The sequence below is a fragment of the Cupressus sempervirens genome, chromosome 1 (assembly GCF_028749045.1).
Source record: "Cupressus sempervirens isolate cs-2001-9-10 chromosome 1, ASM2874904v1, whole genome shotgun sequence".
NCBI lineage: Eukaryota > Viridiplantae > Streptophyta > Pinopsida > Cupressales > Cupressaceae > Cupressus > Cupressus sempervirens.
This window is the reverse complement of record NC_143118.1, coordinates 200931332-200957428: the sequence shown is the minus strand read 5'-3', so window position 1 is coordinate 200957428 and position 26097 is coordinate 200931332. Positions and strand designations below refer to the sequence as shown.

The 26097-nt window shown below is 37.2% G+C and overlaps 1 protein-coding gene across 2 annotated transcripts in view; it reads left to right on the top strand.

The window, feature by feature from the left end:
- LOC149576821 (uncharacterized) overlaps positions 1 to 23108 on the top strand; it is a 50941-nt gene extending 27833 nt beyond the window's left edge. Inside the window, exon 3 of one of the 2 annotated variants that reach the window (XM_089820277.1) lies at positions 22634 to 23108. In XM_089820277.1, coding sequence (XP_089676403.1) covers positions 22634 to 22761 — 128 coding nt within the window. In that variant the 3' untranslated portion in view covers positions 22762 to 23108. The remainder of the gene's footprint in view (positions 1 to 22633) is intronic. The other variant, XM_089820284.1, reaches the window with a different exon arrangement.
- The last annotated feature ends 2989 nt before the right edge of the window (positions 23109 to 26097 follow it).

Below are 26097 nucleotides of genomic sequence, written 5' to 3'. Positions count from 1 at the left end.
TGGTATCCTGATCATCATTATTCCTCCTGTTTCTAGGTGGACTACCATCATACCTCTCTTCCATATTTCCTGTTTCCTGTAGCTGTTCTCTGTCAATCAAAGCTCTCCTGCGGGTATAGTACCTGTGTGGTCCAATTTCCAGTGGCTGCATATGACTCCCAAACCCTCAGGATGGCAGGAACTAGGCTCTGATACCACTGTAAGAACCCCAAATAGGCTCTATGCTGATCACTGTTTGTTTCCCTGATTTTTGACTCCCAAAATGCAAACACGCTGCTGATTGCTCCCTCTCTAGGCAGCGCCTATCAAAATCTGCAATATTAAATCTCTGATTTTGAATTTACTGTAGCGCGGTACTGTTCACGGCACTGTTCACGTCACTGTTCACGGGCACTGTTCACGGTACTGTTCACGGCACTGTTCACGTCACTGTTCACGGGCACTGTTCACGGTACTGTAGCTGCTGTTATAAATCTGCAAACAGATCCATCCAATTTTCTCCTACTGAAACACAATATTGACTTCTGGATGAAGCCAACTCACAGGCAAAATTCGGGTGATATTTCACACCTTCAAATTGCATCAACTCTGAAGAAACTACGTCCTCCACAGTCTGAATTCTTCTCGAATTTGTAGAAACCCTGGTTTTAAATAATTCTCATAACATGCTCTTGAAGGAAGACAAGGTTTGTTTATAAAGACTCCTCAACTCCAGAATGAGGCTCTACGCTCAATGTGGGATAAAAGAATATAATAATAACATAAAAAATGTTATTACATTAGAACTTAGAAAACCCCTTTTAATTTTTCCATAAGCTTGGACCCACAATTAATTGAAATATGGCCCCCTTTTATGATATCATGACCCTCACTTAAGTTATAATATAAAAACATATTATAACTTAATAATATAAGCTCAAAACCAATAATGTTTATTCTAACTAAATAAACATTAATATCTCCATTATTACTCAACATTTTTGAATGTCGTCTGAACCGGGAGCTAACATGATAGAGCTGCATATGACCATACCCCTTTTCTAAAAATAGCAGGGGTCCACCTTTATAACTCCAAAATTGCTAAAAATAGCCTGACCAAGCCAAACTCATAATAAACAAACTCTGGCAACCCAGAAGTGTACTCTTCTCAGGTCCTTGGAAGATCTCCACACCAAGGTGACCCTCTAACCAATCCTACTAGCCTACGAGGGTCTCTGATAGGCTAATCACAAGCTAAAGTGATGTCTCTAGCTAGAAGGGGACATCACACTTGTTGAAATCTATGCCATGGCAAGTGCATTTTTCCTTTAAAAATGAAGATTTTGTTCATTTTCATGTTTTTGGTTCTTTCCCAAGTTCCAATTTCAAATTTGTGTGTTGAAGTGCTTTGCATCTTGGCATGTTTGAGTCACTTTCCAAAGGTACGTTTTTCTTTGTGTTTTTGTGTTTTGTGTTTGCTTGCCGGTTTTATCTACTTTGGAGAAGTCACAAGTTCTTTCTCAAGAACTTGTTGCTTCACTTCATGCGAAAGCATCATCAGGTTTCCCATTCTGTTTCCATGTCACAACACCTCAACTCTCATTTGATGAATACGATTGCATGTTTTCCATCTCATTCACCATCTGCACATGCATGCAATCTCATTTTCCTTTTCTATTTTCACTCATCTCACTTTTCGCATCTATTCATTATACGAAATGCCTTACATTTAATTGCATCTAAAAGGACCGATTTTGTTTAAAAGTCACTTTTTGAAAAGTAAAAAAGGATGTCATTTTCATTTTTCGTGTACTTTGACTTCATCTTTTCACCAAAAATGACTATAAAGTTCATTATCCCTCTTCCATTTTTCATTTCCATCCGTCCATATGTATTTGCTCCTCCATGAGCAAATACATGTTTCCGCATCTTTCCACGCTTTCCATCTCATCCTCTATTCGCACTTATATGTAAAGTGCATCGTCCATCCACATTCGCATCTCATCTCATCTCACCTTCCATATCCCATTACATGTTGCACTTACACGTATTCATTTTTCATACAATAATGCCTTGAAAACGCTACGTCACGTTTGAAAATCAACAATCTTCATTTGCACGCATTCCCATGCATTCGACCTTCACACATTCTCATTTCATTCCGTCTTCCATGTTTTCACCTACATAACACTTCATTCCCCTTTCCGTTCATTTCATTTTCATCCATTGCATATGCATATGATTTCTTTGAGATCATTTCGTTGGATCTACCAAGTCTCCAATTTGTTTCCAAATCTTTGTTGATCACAAATCAACTTGTATGGCGATTCCATCTGATGATTTATTTATGTTTTGGGATTTTTGTGTTGCAGTACAAGCACGAGAAATGTCCTCACCATCAAAATCCAAAGGCAAAATGAAATATCAATATAATAAAGAGTTGGCTCATGTAGCTTCCTCATCAGTCATATCTATTCTAGATAACGTGATGGACATGAAGATTGGTCATGTGGATGTGGTTGATTTTCCGTAGAGAGTTGAAACTCCAGTTGGCCATGAAATGAAGCGCATCAAAAGAAGTAAAATTCACTTGGTGTCTACATTTCCTATGGCAACCATAGAATCTGATTTTGTTCTTGGATGTGCACTGCGTTTTACTCCAAAGACGAAGACTATCAAAGACGCTGACAGCAAGGTTATCATTACCCTTGATACTGAGGTCATTGAACAAATCTTCAAGGTACCACATAAAGCAGAATGTGCAGATTTAACCAAGGAATCATCTTTGGCATACTGGAATGGGCAAAAAGGTGATTATCAGAAGTTTGTCAACCTTTACTGGTTAGACAATAAAATGAACAACTTCTCCAGATGGCCAAAGACTGTTCATCGGTCTAACTTCAAACAAGAATATAAGGATCTCATCATCCTTCTCAGCAGAATTTGCGGTCTCAAAGATTCTACTAATTTTGAGCCATGGATGTATAAGTTCATCTTTCAAATAATGGAAAACAAAGAACACATCTTTTGGGGAGAGCTCATCAGCACTGCACTTTGCCAGCAGATAGGCAACGTGGGAACTTCGGCACTCTTCCACATGAACTCATACCTTGTTTACATTGCTACTGCCACGGGATCTTTCTCTGGTCTCTCAACCAAGGGAGATTGTCTTCAGGTTCCTATTTGGGATTACTATAACCAAATCACTTTGGCAAATAGTAAATTTCATTACAGAAGAGTCCAAGATGCTTTCTTTGGGCATTTCCAATGCTTGTTCAATAAACAGTTTTCTGTCAAAAGAATATCTGATGTGGCATGGGAGAAGGTGAACTAATACAACTGTATTTTCATTTAGTTTCCAACTTACACATACTCGAGAGTTGGATATTTCAAAGGCGAGCCATATACCTTAACTAGGTATGCTACAAATCGAATCATCTTGATGGAGCTAGCTAGACAGCTCATGGACGTGTAGAGTGATCAGCATGCTATGCATAGGCCTGGTTTCGACATTGCCTCAGCTAACCCTTGGCTATTGGTAACTATTCGATCATTTCTGTACCTAAAGCAAAGAACATGGAAGTAGAGTTGCAGTTGATAACCTTGAAGAAGTTCAAAGCCAGATTTGACTTTGACTATCGAGAGATGAATTATCAAATGATTTGAGCTTACACTCATGTTCATCGCATCAAGGACATTTGGATTGATATGAGGACAGAGCTTGACATCATGAAGATGGACTACTGCAGATTAACCCTGCAACAAATAATCGATCTTAACATGTTGGAGATCCCTTTAGATTTCCGAGTTGAAGATGATGGCAACATACTTTATCTGGAATTTCATTAAGTCGACTTTGATAAGAAGTGTCCTTTTCCGATCCAGTGGCAACAAAAGGAAGGTATATTTATCATGGATAGATTTCAATCCATTTTAGTAAACACCAATAAATGGTTGAAAAATAAAGGCCTTAAAAGAGTAAATCCTAAGATAGGCTTGGATTGTGGAAGTTGTGGTCCTCCTGGCAGGAAGTGACAACTGGAAATCACAGGGAAAAATGGTGCCTCATCTTCTGATGCTAAGGGTTCCCTCAAATTCAAATTGAAGGGTGGAAAATGAGCTAAATCATCTCAAATCTCTGAACCAATTCAAGAATCGAAGGAAGAATCAGAAGAAGAATTGGAGACAGAATTAGATAAAGAAGTTTCAGAAGAAGAAGGGGAAGTCATGATCATATCTCCCCGAAAGCCTGCACAAGCTTGTGCACCTTTTATACATGAAGAGTCTTTCCTGCATGAAGTAGATGACGATGTGGATTCATTCTCCACTGTTTTCACTTCTATTCTAGTCTCGGAAGTCAATACAATGGCTCTTCCTATTTCTTTTGCTACTCCTTGCATTCCTGCTAATGAACAATATGAACATTTAACAAATGTGTTTGAGGATTTTCTAACTCTTACTAGTGGTCAAGTTTCTCAGCTTGATATGTCTTTGATAGGTTTTGAGCTTTTTATGACAGAATCTTCTCAGCATGTTCCTATGCCTTCAACTGTGCAAACTGAATCTTGTTTTGTTACTATGGAAGTACAGTCCAGATAAATGCCAATGGTTTCCACTATATCTGCCTCTACGGATGAAGGTTTTAGCCTGCCTGCATGGTTGAGCAAAATAACAACAAAGAGGAGAAAGTGGTTGTTCCTCCAGACAATCTCCTTGTTAAGAAGACCAAATCCAAATCTTTGAAAGATAAGATTATTTCAAGGATTTTGGTTGATTCAGATAAAACCAAAGTTGTTGAAGTTGTTAAGCCTTTGGTGGACAAACCTATCGAGGAACATACTCATTCCGATTACAAGTTTACTAATGTTGAAATCGGAAAGCAATCACGATTGAGTTGTTTGCAAGATGCTCAAGATGCATTGGCTAATGTATCAAAGAGCAATCATGAGCTATGGGAAAAGAAAAATCAACTGAAACAAGAGGTCTCTTGTATGAACGAGGTCATTCGGCAACAATCTTCTCAGAGTTTTGTCGTTATGTCTCAAAAATCTAAGGAGAGAAAGCTGATTGAAGCCGCCAAGTCTTGGATATAGGAAATCATTTCTGAAGGAGTTCGAGCTATCATAGAGACATTTGCAATTCTTAGGCGTGTCAAAGAGATGAATGAAATGGAGCGGAACTTAATTTCATTTTTAACTCAAGAAGTGGATAATTTGAAGGAAATCCTTGATGATTGGGATGAAATGGTAAGATTTGATCTGGATGCCTTGGTCTCATGTGACATTCTTCCATCATGTGAAATGTTTTTCAGATATCAAGGGCTTATTGGTTACAAAGAGGAAACATTGAGGAAGCTGATCACAAAGTTGCAGGTGGCCTTTGGAGATTGTCAAGCAGTTGAAGCAAGTGTTACTTGTGATTTGGAACAGATAGGATGCCATGTTATTGATGAATCTGGTAATCTCATTGCAGTAGAAAGAGTAAAATCAGAATATAAAATCAGGATCAATGCTGATGTAGATTTCAAAGACTTTGGTTCACATACAATGAACAAGTTTGTCTTGTATAAAGCCTCGACGAAACACTTGTTAGATACTATGGCAGCGAATTCCAAAGTTGTATAATCAACGTATGCAAATGCAGTGAGAGTAGAAGCCATATCAAAGACCATGGAAACTGCTGATCTTCCCACAGTGCGTGACATCATTGTCAAATTCAAGACACTGAGAAACAATCTTTGTGATTGTTGTTTTTGTTTTTATTTCATGTTAGTAGTTGTAAAAGGATGCATTACATGAAAAAGTGTAATTACATGTAACTCGCATTACATGTATGTAAAAGGATGTAATGCGAGTTGCATGTAACCCTATATTTTCTCCTGTAGTTAGACTAGGTCAATGTTGGTTGAGTTGCTCCCACTTTTTCCTCCACCTTTTTCTCAACTCCTGTGCTTATATAAATGAGTGCCCCCTCATTGTAAAATCATCATTATCTTCATGCAAGAGAGCTTTGGAGAAATTGTGCTAGCAGAACTTTGTTTGTGTAGCACTATTTTGAGAGAAAGTGAATACAAAGGAGCATTTGAGACTTAACTTTGATTAAGTGAGATTGTTATTTGTGTGAGTTATAAGCTTTTTCTATAATTCATCTGAGTTATCTTAGATTTATGTTATCTTGTGTTTTGGGTAATTGTATCTTGTGAATTGAATATAAAAGAGTTAAGAAGCAATTGGAGCCAGAGCTTTGACCAGGAGCAATTGTGGAAGTGCATAGCGAGAAGCTTTGTCTGTAGTTTATACTTCTTTCTTAATTTGCGAAGTAGTTAAGTTGTTTTTACTTTGAGAAGCCTTTGTGCCCTAATTGTAAATTTTTTTCATATAGAAGTACAACCGGACTTAGAGCCAAATCGGTATATTTTTAGCTAGTCTCTGAGTTAGTGAAGGTTTATCGGTATCACTGTTTCCAGCTCTCGATAGAAGTGTAGTTAGAGATTCACCCTGCCATTACTTGCTCTATGAGTAAGTGTATTCTTTCTTGAAAGATAAGAAGAAAGGATATTGGTAACACCATTTTATAAAATCTCTCAACTTCTTGCTTACTTTGAGTTGATCCAAGGAACGATGAGAAGGGGGAGCCTTCCCTTTAAGATAGGAGAGACTCTATGGTCAATAGGTTCGCCCCGGGCTTAGGGCATCTTGAATCATCATGGTCTCTAGGATCACACCATCTGCACAACAGTTGCAGTGTTCCCTTCGTAGTACAGTCTCTAGCGAAGTGGCCTTAGAGGTTGCATGCACGACATTGTATCATTGGCCATCCGGTTGGATCGTATTGTATCCAACTACGACCCCCATTATTGTTGTTGTTGCTTCTTCCGCGTCGGTTGTTATGATACATTGCTGAGGTTGCCGTGTCATTGTTTGTATTTGTTCCTGCTCCTGAGGTGGACACTTCTTGCGTTAGTATTGGTTGCTGGTGTCCTTTTGTTTTCATATTGAACGGGCATTCCTTGGTGGATGTCTTGCAATTTGGCAGATATCGTAGAATTGGTTCTTAGGGCAAAAGCCCTTTGTGTGGCCCTCCTCCTTGCAGTCCGTACACCATAGTTCCCTGTCTCTATTTTGGCTAGGGTTCTTTTTCATATTTTTAAACTCTTTCATCATACGTAGCATATCCTTTTGCAATGGTTGGACCTTTTTACTCGATTCGTCATCGCTACTTTCGAAGGATGAGTCTTCAGAATCCGAAGTTCTATCTTTCTTCTTTTTGTCGGTTTTATGTTTGCTCTCTAAGTCCATCACACAATTATATGCATTAATGTATGATGCTGGAGGTACTATTTTCATCTTTATCCGCAGTGGTGGTCGTATTCCTTTGACGAACCATCTTTTCTTCAACCCGTTCGCTACTGGGCTTTTCATTTTTCCTACCAGCTCCTTTAGTCTCCTCGCATATATGTGGATTGTTTCATTCTTTTCCTATTTTGTACTGTAAATTACCGCTATGATCTTATTGTCATTCTTGAATAGTCGGAATTTTGCTGTAAATTCTTTCTTGACGGCTGCCCATGTAGCTAGCTTCTTCGAGTCAATGTCTGAAAACCAATTAATTACTGCACCTTGTAGGGTAGCTAGAAACTTTCGGATCTAGTCATCTTGGTCCGTTATGCCATTTGCAGTCCATATCCTTTCACATGTTTTACAGTGTCGAACTAGATCAACCATCCCATTTGTTTACCGTACTGGGTAAAAAAATCAAAGCATACAGATAACATAACAGAACAGCAGATAAGAATAGTAGAACTCCTTATTATATTCGCATACGCCAAGATATTACATTAGGTTCTGATATGATGATGATATATTAGATGCTGATGCTTACAATGATCCCGAAGGGAGATATAAATACTATTCGAGGAATCTTCTCGAAGGTATCCGTCGGCCATATACAACATGTCGACTACAATAATAGAACCTCTCGGATACATCCTGATACATGTCGGCCTGACGGCATACATCTCGATACACTGACAGAAACCTCCCGATACCCCATTGGGAACCTCCTGATACACTGTTGAGAACCTCCCGATACACTATTTCGTGACGACACCATCTTCATTAAACTTCGGTAGTTTTTCCTTTGGCCCCCTGCCATTGTTATCTTTTTCCTTAGTTGTACTTGTTGCATACCCGTGTTGTTCTGCACAACTGCGCTACTCCGGACAACCGTGTTTCTCTGGATAATCGTGTTACTCTGTAGTGTGAAGAGGGTATTCTATAAGTGAAGTTGTTCGATTCTCAACTTGTATCCGTTCGTCTAGTGTATTGGGAACAAAGAGTTCACCCCACACTTGTGCTCCTTCGGCACCTCGAGCCATGTAGATAACTTCTCTTCTGTCTGAATTCTCTACCCTTGGCATATACAAGTTTAGGAACTCCTCCCTTGTCTCTTCCACTAAATTCAATCTTTGTCGCGTCTCCTCAAGCAGGTCCTCGACACTCCTCTGTCTGCTAGGTGAATGCACTCCGTCGATCTGTGCTCCTTCACCACTTCAATGCTTGTTGGCGAGCTGTTGAAATTTTTGCCTTCGTTCTGCTTGTTGTGTGAGAATTAATGATTCCCGTGCTGAGCTTACATCATCCTTTTATTTTATTTTATTTCGATCTTTATTGAGCAAATTCGGCATTAATCTTCAGAACACATCTTTTGTACCAGCTACGACAAACAATGACGCCAAATGTTTACTGTACATGGTAAATGGATAGTTATTGCATTAAGAGACTAGAATGCAATACATAACAAGATAGTACTTTATTCATATAAGTAGAGTATACAATCACGAGTATACAATCACGAGTACATTGATGCTTCATAATTACAGTGAGGCAATGTATATATATCTTCCAAAGGGCTGAGCCAATCGTCATGCAACCTTTTGGACACTAACTAATCCCGTCGGCCATAGTATAGTTTTATTGACAACAGTAAGACCCTTTTCCTTGATTTCCTTTATTAGTTTCCAATGCCATAGATTTCGAAGAATTGAGAATCCCTATGCTCATCAATTTTGTTTGTTCTACCATCAACATCTTTGTGAAGGCGTCAAATGAAGGCATGGTGTATGAAAGACCCAAAGTCAACTCGTGGGTAGTGAAGCTAGAAACAAATGTTGATACTCAGATGAAAGAAGATCCAACAAATTGAGAATCAAGTTTTCATCTGATTTGTCCATGCTACAATCCTTAAGCTTGACTCTAAATTCTATGGCCTTAGCTACATAGTCTTGGATTGTATCAAGATCTTTGGAATCCAAAAGGAGAGTTCTCTATCAAGTTAAACCCCTAGATTTATCAACTTGATTATACAAATGCTAAGATTTCCCAAGCTTCTTCGACTATGTTACAACCCTCAATATGAAAGATGAGATCTTGTGTGACATACTGCCTTAAATTTCAACAGCCTTTTTATTTTCACTTTTCCATTCTCTTAGATCAGCAGGATGAAATGGTGCATCAATACTTCCATCAACATAATCACTATATCCTTCTTCCATTAGTTTACTCCATGCATCAATTTTCGAAGTAGCATAATTATGTGGAGTTAAAAGTGGAAATTTGGGCGAACCCATGATGCAAAATGGAAGAATACAAGAGAAAAAGATAAGCGGAACCACTCAAGACACATCCCCAAATTCACTCAATCATCTTTATATTTAGTGTCTGTACAATTGCAACTTTCTAAAATGGACCAAAATGAACTTCTGATGTTGAGGATTACAACAAAAAATATGAAACTATAGCAAACTTAAACTAATAAGCACAAGATATTACAAGTGCCAAAATAGACTAAATGCTGAAAGTGATATTTTCACTCAAATAAGTCTATAATCTGATAGCAAATCTGAGAAGTTTTCAAAATAAATGCACAAAAAAAAAGTGCACCTGAAAATGTGTTCGTATGAGTGTGAATGAAGCCTCAAAAGTTTCCAAAATGAGGATTACTCAGCTACAACTGTGAAAAAATGAATTTTCTGACAATGTTCAAAACCAAAACGAAAAAGTAATTGCAGATCTGGGAAGATCATGAAATTCTACCTCAAATTTAAAAAAAAGTCTAGATGTGAGTGAGTTATGTGCATTTGAAAATCAGCTCTAAAATGAAAACTGTCATCTGTGAAGGGGGTTGCCAATAGGTAAGGCAAAGAATTATTTTACTTTTTATATACGTCAACATACTAAAATTCAAGAGAATTAAAAGCAACTAACGTATTCCATTTGCTCATGGGCCTGCCAACTGTTCAAATGATGTAGAGCTAGGAAAGGTATTTTTCATGTAGACAAATGATATAACGTGGCAGGTTGGAGTTTACTGATCAATTTATTGACCTTGGGATATAATCCTACATGCATAAACCAGTGAAACTTTGGATTATTTAATGACAGCCTTCTGCAGTTGAATGTGCAAAGAGCTCATTGGGATGTATGCCCCTGGTTGTTGGCATAGTTTGTTCACCGCAGGTCTGTTGTATGTGGTCTGTGATGTGTGTGGTTGCTTTGATGAGGTGGCAGTGCAGGAGTTGACAGCTTGTACTCTGCTTGCCGATCTGACACTAACATAGGCTCGATCTATATGGTCAATTTGATAGCCTGCAGACTCTGACAGAAAAATACAAAAGGCCTATACAACTGGAAAAAAATAAAATTTTGTAAAGAATAATATTCCAAGAAATATTGATGGAAAATTTACAGAATTCAGATCCAAAAAGTATTCCCAAATTTGCAGATCAGGCTGCCCAAGTCCGATTTGCAATATTTTTTTTCCTCAAATTTGGCTTTTGCCCAATATAGGCAACAGTCAAGGTTTATTGAAATAGCCACTTGGACACAATGGTGAAGTCAAATCTTGCTCTAGATGCTCCCAAATTACTGTCGCACGTACTGATTTGAACCGCGATCCTCCAAAAAAATGAAACAAATAGCTCTCCAATGGCAATGCAATGACACTCGTACGACTCTAATACCATGTAAGACTTTGCCTAAGGAAAATATAGAAATGCCAAGATCTAGAGGCTCAATTGATAGCACAAATAAGAGACACAAAATAATATGATCAAATGATTGATTCAATATTTGATCAAATAATAATGGGTACAAAATCAATGAGTACAAAGTAGATGTGCCTAAATTCACAATCAATGCATGGTAGCTAGGAGTAATGCAAGAGAGAACCTATCAACCTCACAAGGCAGAATCATGTACACTTTTGGATCATCCTCCATTGTACAACGAAGTATGTGCGACATGTGAAACAATGAGAGGATTATAATGTGATAAGTTTACTAAAGGTGAAACTCGCAGATGAAGAGGTATGAGATGTCAACTTACTCCACCTCAAGTGGATTTCTCCTACACTATTTGCTGAAATGAAATGCAAATTCTTATGTGTCTACATGACAACTAATATGCAAATGCATTATTCTAAGTAAACTTAAGTAAAGTGTAATTAGTAAATTATACCAACACCATTTAAGAAAACTTTGAGAAATAATGGAATATTTTATACAATAAAATAAAATAATTCTTGATAAATAACTGTTAATTAACTAATACCAATCATTTTCAGTCTAAAAAGGTAGCAATCAATTTTTAACCTCATTTGAGATTTTCCTTTAAAAGTGGTAAACATTTATTGAATCAGAAATAGCCGTATAAAGTAAGGGACACCAAGCCCAAAAGAGAACAATTCTAGAAGCATTGGCAAAACAATGACCCCAGAAGGGCCACAACTTTCTTGCTATGTCTTCACTAACCCTTAACTTAAGATCATGAACACACTCTAGGGGCATTTTGGCTCTCCAATCGATCAAAAACCCATTTAACCAAACAATCAGCTATTCTATTCCATTCACTGGAAACATAGCAATTCCAAGGAGTCTCTGAAGCGAATGATCTAATTTCCCACCACAACCAAATGCTAATTAATATCATCCATCCTGTGTAGATTCAACATATTCACTACCACTTGGGAATTATACTCAAATAATTTTACTCCATTCAAGAGCACATCCACTTTCTAGAGCCAAGAGGACAACCAAAGCCTACATATAGTTATTTGTTTGCAGATCCTTATACATCGAAAAATAAATAAATTACTTTTCTAGAGCCATTGTTACCGACTTCTCCAACTCCTGCATCCCTGGGTTTTCCTCTAGAGGATCCATCAATATTGGACTATAGGGTCCCATGGGGTGGGGAGGCCACTTACCATCTCGTTGAGCTTTCTTTTTTAGCACATCTACATCTAACCTGCTGGTTCTGGGAAAAAGCATCTCTAAAGTACACACCAAAAATGTTCAAATTCTGGATAATTTGCAAGTTTCCATGGTAAACATCCACATAATTACCTACCAGAATCTCTTGTATCATATTAATATCTCATAGCCATAGTTGCTGTACCAACTTAGTTTTATCCAGAAAAATCTTGTGATTTCTTTCCAACCACACTTGCTTGAAAATGAAACTTGGTCCAAAAGCTCATGCCGCATAGAGGGAGTCGTAGTAAGGTGGTAGCCAAGACTATTCAAAAATGAACCAGAGAGTTGGCATGAACACAAGAATTCTTCCAAACACCCCACCACCAATGCCATATTTTCCCAGTGAAAGGACACTGGAAAATAATACGTGAGCTATCCTTTTCATTTTTGTTACATAAAATACAAATAGAAGGCCCTTGGTACCCACTCCGAAGATTCTCCCAAGTAAGACATGATTTGCACAACGATCCATAAGAAAAAGTTACACTTGGGCCAAGCCCACTTCTTCCAAACCTACTTCCACTAGGGACAATTCACGTTCTCAAAAGTCATCCTCTTTAACTCTCGATATCACCAAGCCATCAAGAACTTTCCCTTCGGATTGGTGCCCCAAGAAAGGATGTCTGCTTCTTTGAGTGAGTTACACATTCTACCAGCTAATATCCTAGCAGGACCCTTCCTATCCTATGTTGGTCCTCTTGGAGACCACTCATGAGGCACTTTCCATCTAGCCATTTCTCTTTGCCGCAAGTGCAAAGTAGGTTTAAAATCTTCAACATTATTCCAATCTGCTTCAAGAAAGATTTTACGAAGAGATTGCAAATGAGGAAATTGGGAGAGAATAGGAGGGAATTCATCCTAGTAGTCCTTTTGGAATAGAGCATCGATACTCTTATTAAAAATTCAAAAATGTAACAATCGCATTTTTTTTCGGGTCTAAATTAACATCTAACATAAGCATAGAATACAGTTATAACTTCGATTTCATAAGAAGGCAGTTACATTATTCATGTTCATGTGAAGAAGATTATCGTTAAAGTCAGTTAAACAAAATTTCTTAATTAAATACTTGAAATACCTTTTAATGAAATTACTTCAGAAATTGAAATCACATACCTCGAAAAACTGAGATTGAAAATCATCTAAGTATGCTTCTGCAACCACTCGGGTTAGTCCACAAATACACTATAACAATTTCTCAAATCAACTGCTATCTCAAAAATCATTTGATGTTTACAACTATAATTTAAATTAGGGCATCACATATCATCTTACCAATTTAGGCATCAATTACCATCGGTTTATTTAGGGCTTCTGATACCGCTTTACCACTTAGGGCTTTCGTGACCACGAAATTCAATTAGGGCATCCGCGATGACGGATTCTATCTAGGGTTTCCGTGATGACGGATTCAATTTAGGGCTTCTGCGACCACGGATTCAACTAGGGCTTTCAATACCACAGATTTAGTTAGGGCTTCCAATACCACTGTATCCTTTAAGGTTCCAACTGTCATACAATCAATTAGGGCTTTGGATTTCTTTTCCTTCGATTGCTTATTTGTGACAATTTCTCAAGATTAGATAAATACTTATATTCAATATTCATTTATATGAAAGTAAAATGATGATAACAATGAAATACTTCAATTAAATCTTACCTTATAAACAAAAATGATAATACCTATTTCTGATAAACAATTAAATGCATGGCTTATCGCTCTCTGATGCATATCTGACATCTTGAGAGAGGTGAAACATTGTCAGGGGCTTTACCACCCAACCTCGGACCACAATATATCCCCACACGATTTCTAACAAAAAAGGCCCTCCCTACCCGGAATTGACAGGGAACATCATTCCATCCATTGTGCATCATGATATATAACACGCCATATGACTTGGCAACAGGAGATCACCATATTAGGAATATGCATGAACTAATTAATATTAGTTTGTTTATATATGAATGCATAGATTACTGATTTCATTCTTGCATTTCTTTTTCACAGGTTCATCTACAGCTCCTCACCATAATCAGGCCATTAGGCCGGTGATTTCTTTGGTGCCTGAATATTTAGTCTTTACTAATATGACATGTACCTATTCACCCTTGTCTAACTCTTAGCTTGGTGATTTACATTGGTACTCTGGTCCATTGACTTATCTCAGCATCAATCATTAATTCAAATTTGAATGTTGAATTTTCCTATGAAGGAAAGGCCATCCAAGTACGATTTACTGTCTTATGACATCTTCTGTTATAAATATAAATTGATTCAGACTCAAATCATTATGGTAGTTGGTTTGATCTTTCACGATTAAAATTGTTCTATGGCATATGGCTTCAACTATTATTTACAAATAAGATGAAACAAGGAATTCACATGCACAATTTGATTATAGGATTTATCATGCACAGCTTGAGTTTGGAATTTTATTTGCATAACTCACACCTTCATCACCTCAATCAGGCATTTAGCTAGGTGATCTCTTGGTGCTCTTATTACAGTCATCAGTCATAAAAACTTATTTTGAAAAGAATAGAAATAAAGGTTTTATGAAGAAATTCAGAGGTTATTCATAAATATTATTAATCCTAGTTGCAATCTATTCTTTGAGACATATGACTAATTCAAAACATTTATTGGACAGGGAGATTGAATCTAACTCAAGTCCCTGCCTAATTACATGGCACAAAAAATGTAGAGACCGACTCTAAGAAGTCTTTAACTGGTCTGAAACATATTGAAGGTGGCATGCTTAAAACAAAATCTGGAACATGGAACTTTTAAAAATAACTCACAGTCGGCTCTGTTAAGCATAGCAAGAATGGAAGAAATAAGCATGTCTCCTTACGTGACACATCCATAGTTCTGCAATCGAAGTGCCTTCTCTTATTTCCAGTCGTCTCCTTCTGAACTATCTATGGTTGCTCTTGCGTAGGAATACAAAATAAATACAGCCTGGGTGCTATTAACACCAAAGTAGGGCAGGGATATATTCGGAAGGAAAAGTAAAACAAAGGAAATATGGAATCGAGCATGGGTGCCGAATACGACAAAGCTAACATATATTATCTTTTACCAAGGAGGAAAGTTATTACAGCCTGGGTGCTATTAACACCAAAGTAGGGCAGGGATATATTCGGAAGGAAAAGTAAAACAAAGGAAATATGGAATCGAGCATGGGTGCCGAATACGACAAAGCTAACATATATTATCTTTTACCAAGGAGGAAAGTTATTAAAAAGAATCTACAGAATATTACTAGCAAGGAAATCGATGAAAGTTCATGTATGAAAGAAAGCTGATTATCCCCCCTTTTTTATGCCGAGTTACATTGATGGTTTTATATTAAAGGTACGGCCAGACCTTTTGGCTTCCTTCGGTTACGAGATCATATTCCACGGCTTCCATAAGAGACAAACAATGGCTTTCCAACTCCCATTGATTTATAAAGAAAGCCCTTCGAATTCCCAAGATGGCTATACGAATACATCACAAAAATTCAAATTTAAAAATAAGAAAAAGAAGTTGGAAAGATTAAAGCTCAAATTGCCAAATGTTTAAATCGATCAATAATGTCAAGTGTTATCATTTAAAAACAAATAATATTAAATTGGGAGAATAGAGTTGGAAAGTTATACTTCGAGAATTATAATAATTTTATTATAATTCTAACGTTATTAAAATCTTATAAGTACAAGCAACAATTATTTTATTAATTATTAAATTATAATGGTACCAAAAATCATTTTACTTATTAAATGCACGTATATAAATTATTATTAAAATAATATGACGAAAAATAAAAATCCTTTAAGGTACGTTTTATATTTAAACTTAATTTATTAATTAAATTATTAAATAACTCATGCAAGTCCCGTAGATGTATTCTGGTCAGGTCTTTTACCCGTCTGCCCAGTGATGGTGATGCCTTGCCTAATTCTTTTCTGACAATGCTTCCACCCCTTCGACAAGCTCCCTGCAAGGAATTCCTCTATAATTAAATTATAAATTATAAATAATCACATCAGTTTAAATTCCATGAATTTGCGATTAATGAATAACTGGCATGTCATCTTCACTTGAAATCCTAACAACTAACTATCTTACCATTTCGCTAGATTATATCAAATTAAGCTGCCAACTAACTTCATGTGAATTTCAACGTCTATATTTCAAGCTAGGTCAAAAATTGGGATGTAACAAAAAATGACCTTGCTTTAGTAAATGTGTTCCTTTGTATTTTAGATCATAAATCCAGTTCTTGTCAAATTGTATCGAGAAATGTCCTTTCTTTCTATTCCCCTAAGATATTTACATAGAGGATTTTAGCCCATCTTTGATCCTTGATTGATATAGAAGTCTTTGACTCTTAAGCATATGTTTGGATTCTAGATGTCGAGTGCTCAAAGTTGGATTCCAAGAGTCAAAAGCTTACGTTTACAGGGTAAGGCTTGTTAATTGATTGAGATAGGCACTGCAATGGAGCCCAAATTTTTGCAAATTAAGAGCCTCCAATTGAGAAATAATGATGGGGACTTATATCAAGGGCATTTTGGAGATTGTTGAACTTCTTCATCGATGTCAAAACTAAGATGCCAAGGCATATTGAGGAATTTGTTAAAGATTATATGGTTTTGTACTTAATGCACTACATTAGAACCAATCAACTTCATTGTCTCAAATAGTCATTTGTACCTTAAAATTCAGGGAAGAATATAATCTACATGTATATTAGAGAATGCAATTGGAAACTCACCGGCAGGTCCAATCAGATGTTTCCCTCTTATTCTCTCATACCATTTGCTGGCTGTATAAACTTTGAGAGTTGGTGAAGGAACTGTACCTTCTAGAAGTTGATTATACATGTCCTCATACGAAAATGAGAATACCCAACAAGTTTGCATGCTCTAATTGTGGTGGGTTAAACCATGTTGGCAGAACATTATATATTTGAAATGAAAATCCAAATGCTCATACAATGATAAAGTAAATACAGAAATGAGAACTGCTGTCACCATTTATTTCTTTGTGGAAATCAACTATGGAAGTGCAAAGATAAAGGATTTTCTGACCTTTAAATATATGTTATACAGAACTTTTCTAACAGCAGTAAAAAGATTGGCAGTGGAGTTTTCTAGCCCACCATGAATCAAAACTAATATCGCTAACTGGAACAAGTACAATGCTGTATTAAACAGTGGAAATCTCTTTATGATTATGATGCCAACATTCCTCGTACATCCACTCTCTGGTGCTAATACGAGATCAATTTTAATGGTAACCAAAGACAGAAATTTGCTGAGAGGAGAACAAGAAAAATAATGATAGGAAAGTTAATTCTGAGAGATTTGAAAATCCATATAATTCTGGACAGTCATATACGGAGTACCCTCAGTGAGCTTAAGTTTTCTGAACCTTGTATCTTCTTCCATGTGAGACATGCTGTCAAAAGAAAATAGTATAGAGAACTGAAGTCTGGAATAGTTGGACAGTTAGTCACCGGATGCTTCTGTGGGGAGATTATTATCTTCTACAATTTCTGGTACTGCCTCAATTCAAGCTAAGTTACCTCTCCAGGACATTGAAGCCCATCTAATTCTGGACAGTTGTATATCCTGAGCATCTGCAGTGATGTTATACTTTCTAACTCTTGCATCTTCTTCACCTTGCTACCTGTCAATGTGAAGGCTTGTAGAGACACTGATTCCGCAAAACATGGAAGTTCCTCTAACTTTCCATATCTGTATGTGCTCAAGTACTGAAGCTTTCTCAAGGACATTGAAGCTTTCTGGCACTGCCTCAATTCAAGCTAAGTTACCTCTCCAGGACATTGAAGCCCATCTAATTCTGGACAGTTGTATATCCTGAGCATCTGCAGTGATGTTATAATTTCTAACTCTTGCATCTTCTTCACCTTGCTACCTGTCAATGTGAAGGCTTGTAGAGACACTGATTCTGCAAAACATGGAAGTTCCTCTAACTTTCCATAGCTATATATGCTCAAGTACTGAAGCTTTCTCAAGTTGCAGACACCTCTGATGTAATGAAGAACACCACATCCATCAATTTCTGTGATCTTCAATGGACGAGCAGAAAGTCTGTAATGCTCCAAGGCTGACTAGAAGCAGCAGATTTGTACCGATTATTGGCAAAGAATGGAGTGGATGTTGAAATGCTTGGTGGTACACGGTAGCATTCCTTGTGTCCTCCGTAGCTGCACAGGCCTTCTGCTCAGACGATGAAGAATGGGGTCTTGTCGGAGGCCATCTTAGCAAAGGCGATTTTGTTGCTGTGCCTCCCAAACGTAAATCTGCTACCACGATAGTACTCCCGGCCGATAACATCTCTGTGGACTCGCGCATTCCATTTCCTTTCCAACATGCATTTGGTAACTCGGATTTTACATCTGCTGGCTATTTCATCACGCGCTTGAAGGCATCTCCTCATGGTGGCCAGACATTAACCAAGTTCGATATGATTAATTGGACTTGTAAATTAAAGTTTCGATTATGATAAAAGAAGATTATTTAATGGAAGGGTGCGATTATTGTTGATTAAAAATGTTATTTATTTTTGAAAGGACATAACCTTTATTTGAAAAGTCACGTTCTCTTATGAGAAGGATATAAAAGATAAATGAAATAAGAAGAGTTAAAAAAGAGAGCAAGACAATTACTGTAAAAGATATTCAGATTTTTGTGAGGAGGAATAAAGATTATAAACCATTGCTTTCAATATAAACTGATATATTATATTTTAATGATAAATAAAAGTTCTTTGTATTTATTCAAGGCAAAGAAACAAATTACAATATGGATTTGTCCTTTTTGAGTAAGAAGGTGATTATTGGATTATTTTTGACTCATGCATGTGATATTAGTCCTTTTACTCTTATAGGTATGCCTCATGCATGTGATATTAGTCCTTTTACTCTTCAGCTTAAATAATACACTAAAACCAACAATGGTCTTTGCCCTGGTGAGCTCATAAAGGGGAGATCTTTCAGAAACAAGAGCAAGCAACAAAATATAGTCAACTTTGCTCTCATGGCCAATATTCATAGTATTTTTGAGCCTTAAACATATTTCGAGGCTAAAGGGATTCCTGAATGAGAAAAGGCTTTGGCAGTTGAACATCATAGCATTCTGAAGAATAACACTAGGATTGTTTTTGATCTTACTCCAGGGAAGAAGCCCATTAGTTGCAAATGGGTGTATAAAGTGAAGTACAAAGCTAACAGATCTCTTGACAAGTATAAAGCTTGACTTATTGCTAGGGGATACTCATGGAAGGAAGACATTGACTATGAGGAGAGTTTTGCTCCTGCAACCACAAATGAGTACCATACAACTCATCTTTGCCATAGCAATACAGTTTGGTTGGAAAGTCTATCAAATGGATGTTAAGAGTGCCTTTCTCAATGGTGAGTTGCAAGAATTCGTTTGCATGACACAACATCCTAGTTTCATAGTTCAAGGTTTTTGGAAAAGAACATTAGGTATGCAGACTGGTGAAAACACTCTATGGCCTGAAATAGGCTTATTGGGCTTGGCATGTCAATTGATGAGCATCTTACAGAGAACAGGTTTCAAAGGAGTCTATCTGATTCTAATTTGTATGTCAAAAGCACTAGCAGTGATATCCTTCTTGTTGTTGTCTCTTTTTGATGAATTGATTACCGCTGGTAGTTTGACACTTTTGATCGATTAGATCCAACAGAGTTTTTGTCAATCCTTCGACATAACAGACTTGGGACTTCTACACTATTGTTTAGGTGTTGAAGTTTGGTAGACTGGAGGTAGTATCTTCTTCTCTCAGTTTAATATATTTGCAGTTTGTTGGAAAAGTTTTAGATGCATGATTGCAAACCTGTATCCACACCTATGGAGAAAGGGATGAATCTGACTGCCAAATCGTGTTCACCTGTGCTGAATGAATCAACATTCAAGCAATTGGTGGGCAATCTCATCTATCTTAGCACTACTAGACCTAATCGTAGTTTTACAGTGAGCTACATTTCACACTTATGGCAGTCCCAAAGGCTGATCATTGGGTAGCAGTGAAATGTGTGCTGCCTTATGTAAATGACACTTTTGACTTGTTCTTCTGTACAATAGAAGTTACAATCTTAGACTTGTTGGTTTTATAGACTTAGATTGGGCAGGTTCCATTAATGACAAAAAAAACATATGGGTATGTTTTCAGTTTGGGATCTGGTGCAGTCACATGGACTAGCAAGAAGTAGTTGGCAATGACTCTTTCCTCAACATAAGCTGAGTATCAAGGAATAGTTAAGGCAGCTTGTGAGGCAGTTTGGCTTTGGAAGATGCTTTTAAACATGCAGATGTCTTAAGTAAATCCTGCTCCCCTTTGTTGTGACAATCAAGTGGTGCTCAAACTGGCGAGGAAATCTGGTCTACCGTGAGAGGACCAAGCATGTTGACCTTCATTGTCACTTCATTTGGAAGCTTGTTGAAGATGGAACAGTTTATTTGCTTTATGTTCCCACCGTGGGTCAGATACCAAATATTCTCATCAACTCTCCATGCTCGGACAAGTTTGTAAAATTTAGAGGCAACTTGGTGTAGTTGATAGATTGACCATGAAGTGAGGGTATTAGAATAATATCTTTATTATTTATAAATTATGATGTAATGGTCAATATTGTAACTTATGTTAGTATTAGATAGTTTCTTTATAGAAACATAATCTTTGTAATCCTTTAAATGATTGTTTGATCATTCCATTCAATTCATTCAATTTTTACCCTAGCATGTGGGACTACATAAAGTTACTTTTTTCCTATCACTTTTTAAGTTGTTTTTTCCCCAAATATACACCCTTTTAGCTTCTGTCTATCTTTTCAGAACTTTGCCTTTTTATCCTATTTTTTCGGAAATGCTTGTTGGCAATTTCTTTTGCCATCTTTTTGCAAATGCTTTTGTTCAATATTTTTCCCCTATGCCACTTTTAAATAAGAGATCACTTTGAACTTAAACACTTTAGTTCCATAGCCCCTTATAACATAAATTAAAAGAATGATGAAGTTACTTTATAACTCCAGACTATGTCGGATCTCACAATAAATTCAAATATTTAATTATTTGTATAAATCAATAACTTATAAGTACTTAATAACTTCAGACTACATCGAATCTCAGGAAAAATATCAAAACAAACTCCACCGATATTACAATAAAGAGCACTGACTTGCTAAAAATAGTAAGTATATGAGAAAGTGTACATAAAGGGCGTTACACTCATTATACCTATCTGAACAAACTAGTGACATTAAAATATCCCTTTGATCTTACTGACACCAACCTAGAAAGCCAACACATGATGCACTACAAGAGAACCACAAAATTGGGGACATTACAATCTTTTTTACATTGAATCATGTAAGTAATTAAGTATAAACTCTGAGAATGACAAATTGGATAATTAGATGTGTTGGCTATGCGTCTGAGTGTTGCTGGTAAAGCCTGGGTATGGCTACAACTTCGGGTATGGCTAGAGTACTGCCTAGGCAACATTTAGATCTCAATTGAACTTTGTTTGTTGTAATATCAGTGTAAATTGGATGGTGATATGCAATGTTAGTGGAGTATCACTTGTTAAGCATTTCATTCCACAGTAATTGCATCTCATCTACAAAACAATTACCTCATTCATTGTGTACGCATGGATGGTTAGATGACATAAAGTTGATGGCTGTGAGCTTTCTACTTTTCTATTGCTCATTTTTCTTTCATTTATGCCGTTAGTTTCTTTATTCTTAGATCAAACATAAATCTGAAGGTTCAAAGTCAAACACATGGATATTTATTTCTAGTAAAACATCCACCATTGTTATCACTTACAGTCCTGTGGACTCTTTCTCAACATGCCCATTGATTTCACCGAAGGAGATATTGGAATTTCATCCCAATTGCAATGGATTAATATATTTGTTATTTGATTGATAGTACAATTTGATCAAGATGTACCATTGAAATCAATTTTACTTTTAGAATTACAAAATTGTAATTTTGTAATGGGTGTCAGTTTTCAGTGCCTGTCATAGAACTATGTTTGCTGTTTTGATCAGTGTTTGTTGATTACTTATCTGTGTCCAAGGGATATTGCCTGTAATTGCTTACAAACAGTTAAACTAGGTCGACAGCTGAGACATCAACAGTATACATTGTTGTAGTACACTGAAAGTAAAGATGGCAGCAGTGACAATGCTTATATGGGGTTTAGCTGGTTTCAATCCTTTCCTCCATCAAACTTTTTGTGGCACATGTATCAGTTGCTCATCTTATGTAATGTTGTATTTGTTGGTACAGGTTATGTCTTATTTAGAACAAGCACAAGTACAGGAGATAAGGAGTTAAGGGAAAATACTTCACCCTTTGTCACTGAGTCAATGCTGCAACCTGTATCAACTGTTAGATCACCTCCTGGAGAAAAATAAAGACATCAAAACAATCTGAGAAGAGACAAATTGACAGAAGGAGGTTTTCTTTGCCACCATATTGAGAGTAAAGAAATTCATGGTTTGTAGAAAATAATTGCCAGAGGTCAATAAGGATGTTTTTTTCTAGTGTGATGTAGTGTTTTCTGCTGGACTCGATCTTAGAACCAAGTTTGATTTTGAATATGCAAATTTACATTCGGTAGGCTGAAACAACTTTTCATTATTGTTTGCATTCTAAATTTTTGTCTGCACTTGCTTTTTGTTAAATGTGCAGGCATGAGAACATGGATGTAGAATGTATGAAATGCTTATAACACAGAACACTCATTTAATTTTGTTGTTAATGATTCTATTCTATATTTGAATTTTGTGACACTGAAAGCCATGTAGGAAGTAAAGAAAGCAAATGGGAGTTTTGAAATATCGAGGTTTTTTTAAAGTTTTAGCCTCAAATAATTGTATTCTATCCATTGATTGCATGTTAGTGTATTTTGGATGAAATCCCTGTTTAGGAAATCACAGGCAAACATAAAAGAACTGTGCTGAAAAGGTTATAGAATAAAAAAACTAATGCAATAAAATGGAAAAGTTATAACATGCACAGAAATATTGGATTTATCCAAAACACCAAAACCCATTTGGGGAAGAACCAGCAACATTACTATTCTATATCATCTAACTTACCAATACAATAACATACGAGAGGTTAACATGTTGTCAAGACTGACAGTATACACCTTAAGAGAACCTGTCTGCAATGCAACATGCACTCCTAGAGAACCTCACCTTATGAGTTGTTATGAGCAATCCAACATTTGGAAACTTGCTACAAAACCATGTAACCCTACATCCTTTGCCATACTTTATTTGATTTATCCCAATAATAGACAAGTTACTATCTTCACACGTGTTTCCACAATGTTATCTTGTATTTGTAAACACATAGCGCAGAAGAAACCAACGAGTGGTTTAACAATATGAAGAGTGCAAAGCCATGGGGCACGTCCCTTCATATTATTCACATTTTTTTATGTGCTACCATGACCCCTCATGTCCCACATCACTCTAGGTGTTCCACAAGTGAAACCAAAATGCCTATGCACTACTCTTGACGATCTCCAAGAGTCACCACACCCTAAGGTATCTCATATGGTTCACTTTCTTTGATTCTTTGTCTCTAAGCTTGTATTTATGTCACCCTTCATTACATTTGCATTTTCAATGTCTCATGTGCCATTTCACTTCACTTTACTTTTGTTCATATTTTGGCGGATATGGACATCTCCAAACCTCTTCAAAGGTATGTGGTTTATATAGTTGGCAATGGGTTCTAGATTTAATCTCTTGATTAGGGCCACCATTTTTGGTGTTGTTTTCATTTTTATATTGGTTGCTTGGATACAAATTATATTTGTCTCATAGAGGCATCGTGACTTGGTGGAAGGATGCCAATGATCATCACTTGATTGTCTAGGTTTCTCTGTCTCCATTAGTCTTTAGGTTTTGGTAGGACTTTATCGTGCTCAGTGGACCCTATTGGGGAACCCACTCTTCACTTGCAACTTGTCTTGCTTGGAGCCTTTTCTTAGCTACAATGTCATGAGGTGGAAGATTGCCTTTTGCTTGTCAACCTATGCCTCGTATGTGTACTATGTGTTGACAAGCAATCTATGGGGGCCCACACTCTTGCTTCCCCTAGTATTGGGAATTTGGATAACAATATTGTGTGGATTGTAGTTTGTAGATGAAGGAAAACTTATCTTCTTCCTCTCAATCAAGTCACCCTTGATGTGGTTGCTTGTAGTATTACTCGTGAATTACATGTAAGTGGCCATGGGTGACCTATTTTTCTTTGCCTTTGGGTTTTTTCTTTTGATTAAGGAAAACAGGTTTTGAAGGGTCCCTGAAACCCTTTACACATCAAAATATTTTCAATGGAGCTCGAACAAAAGAAACAACAGACCAGAGGTGGAATAGGTCACCATCCAAAATAAGGTGACCAGGGTGGCCTTACAGATAATACTGTGCACTTGTGCAACCAAATAAAGCTCAATAATACCATTTAGGATCCTTTAATACCAAAAGAGTGAGATCTAAGAAGTTGATCAAAGGACTGTTGGGAACGTTTGCATTTTCTTTCTTTAACCTTTGTCCAACCTTCCTCCACCAGAGAAGCCTCCTTCTCCCAAACCAAAGCATCGACATCTGATCCAACCAGAGAAACATGCACAACCACACTAGAAAAATTGCCCACAGGAACCCGACCCGTAGAGGGAGGGGCAACTACAACATCCACATCCAACAATCAATCAATACCCTGTTCAGACGGGGCAGAGCTACATGCATCCGAAGCAACCACAGTTGCGGGGGAATCCATAGGAGCAGAGTCTTCAAGGACAGAGTAATGCTGAGCCAAAGCCCCAGACCACCAAGGTCTTTTCTTTGATTTCCTCAATTCTGTCGGACAACGTGCTGCAATATGTCTAATCTTGGAGCAAACCCTACAATGAAAAGGATTTCCTTCATAGTTTAGAGTCTAAATTCAGGAACCATGAGGGACCTCAAGTTTGATCTTCTCAAGGAGGCCCTTCAAAGTATCAACCACCACGAGGATGCGAGCATAAGTAGTATGTGGAATATCAGAAGATTTAGAATCCACCATTCGAAAGTCACCAATGGCATCTCCCACAGCTTCAAGAATCGAATCCAACCATAGGTGAAGGGGAAGATTCAGGGGCCTAATTGAAAGAGGTATATGAGAAAAAGATTCTGATGCAGGGTCGAAACCCATGTGCCAGGGTTTGGCCAACAAAGGGTAACGATCCTCCCAGTTGAAGCGACTACACAAAATAGCCCTCTTGTCATCAGTAACATCAAATTTTACAATGAAAAAACCCTTAGCCACAGGGTAAATTTGGATAGATTCAGAAATCAATAGGTCCTAGTGCTTAGAAATCCAAGCATGAAGAACCTGAAGGGAAGGCCAGAAGCCTCGAAATTTGAAAATAGCTACCCTCTTAAAGAAGTCCTCAATCTTATGAGCCAACATCATCCTCCAACTCTAATTGAATAAGATTGCAAATTGTGACAAGAGTCGCAACTAAGGAAAAAACCAGACGACCCACAACCTAAATTCCCAAACCATGGACATCAGCTTCAACAATTGCCACATCCGCAAAAAAGGTAGCATTGCCACCAACAACAGGAGACCAAACTCGGGAACCACTACAAAAAGAAACAGGCCAAGCAGAGGAGGCCCCAATAACCATACTTGGCCCAGGCAAGTAGTGAGTGGAAAAAATCACGAGCAGAAAAAGAGAAGAATTTAGTTTC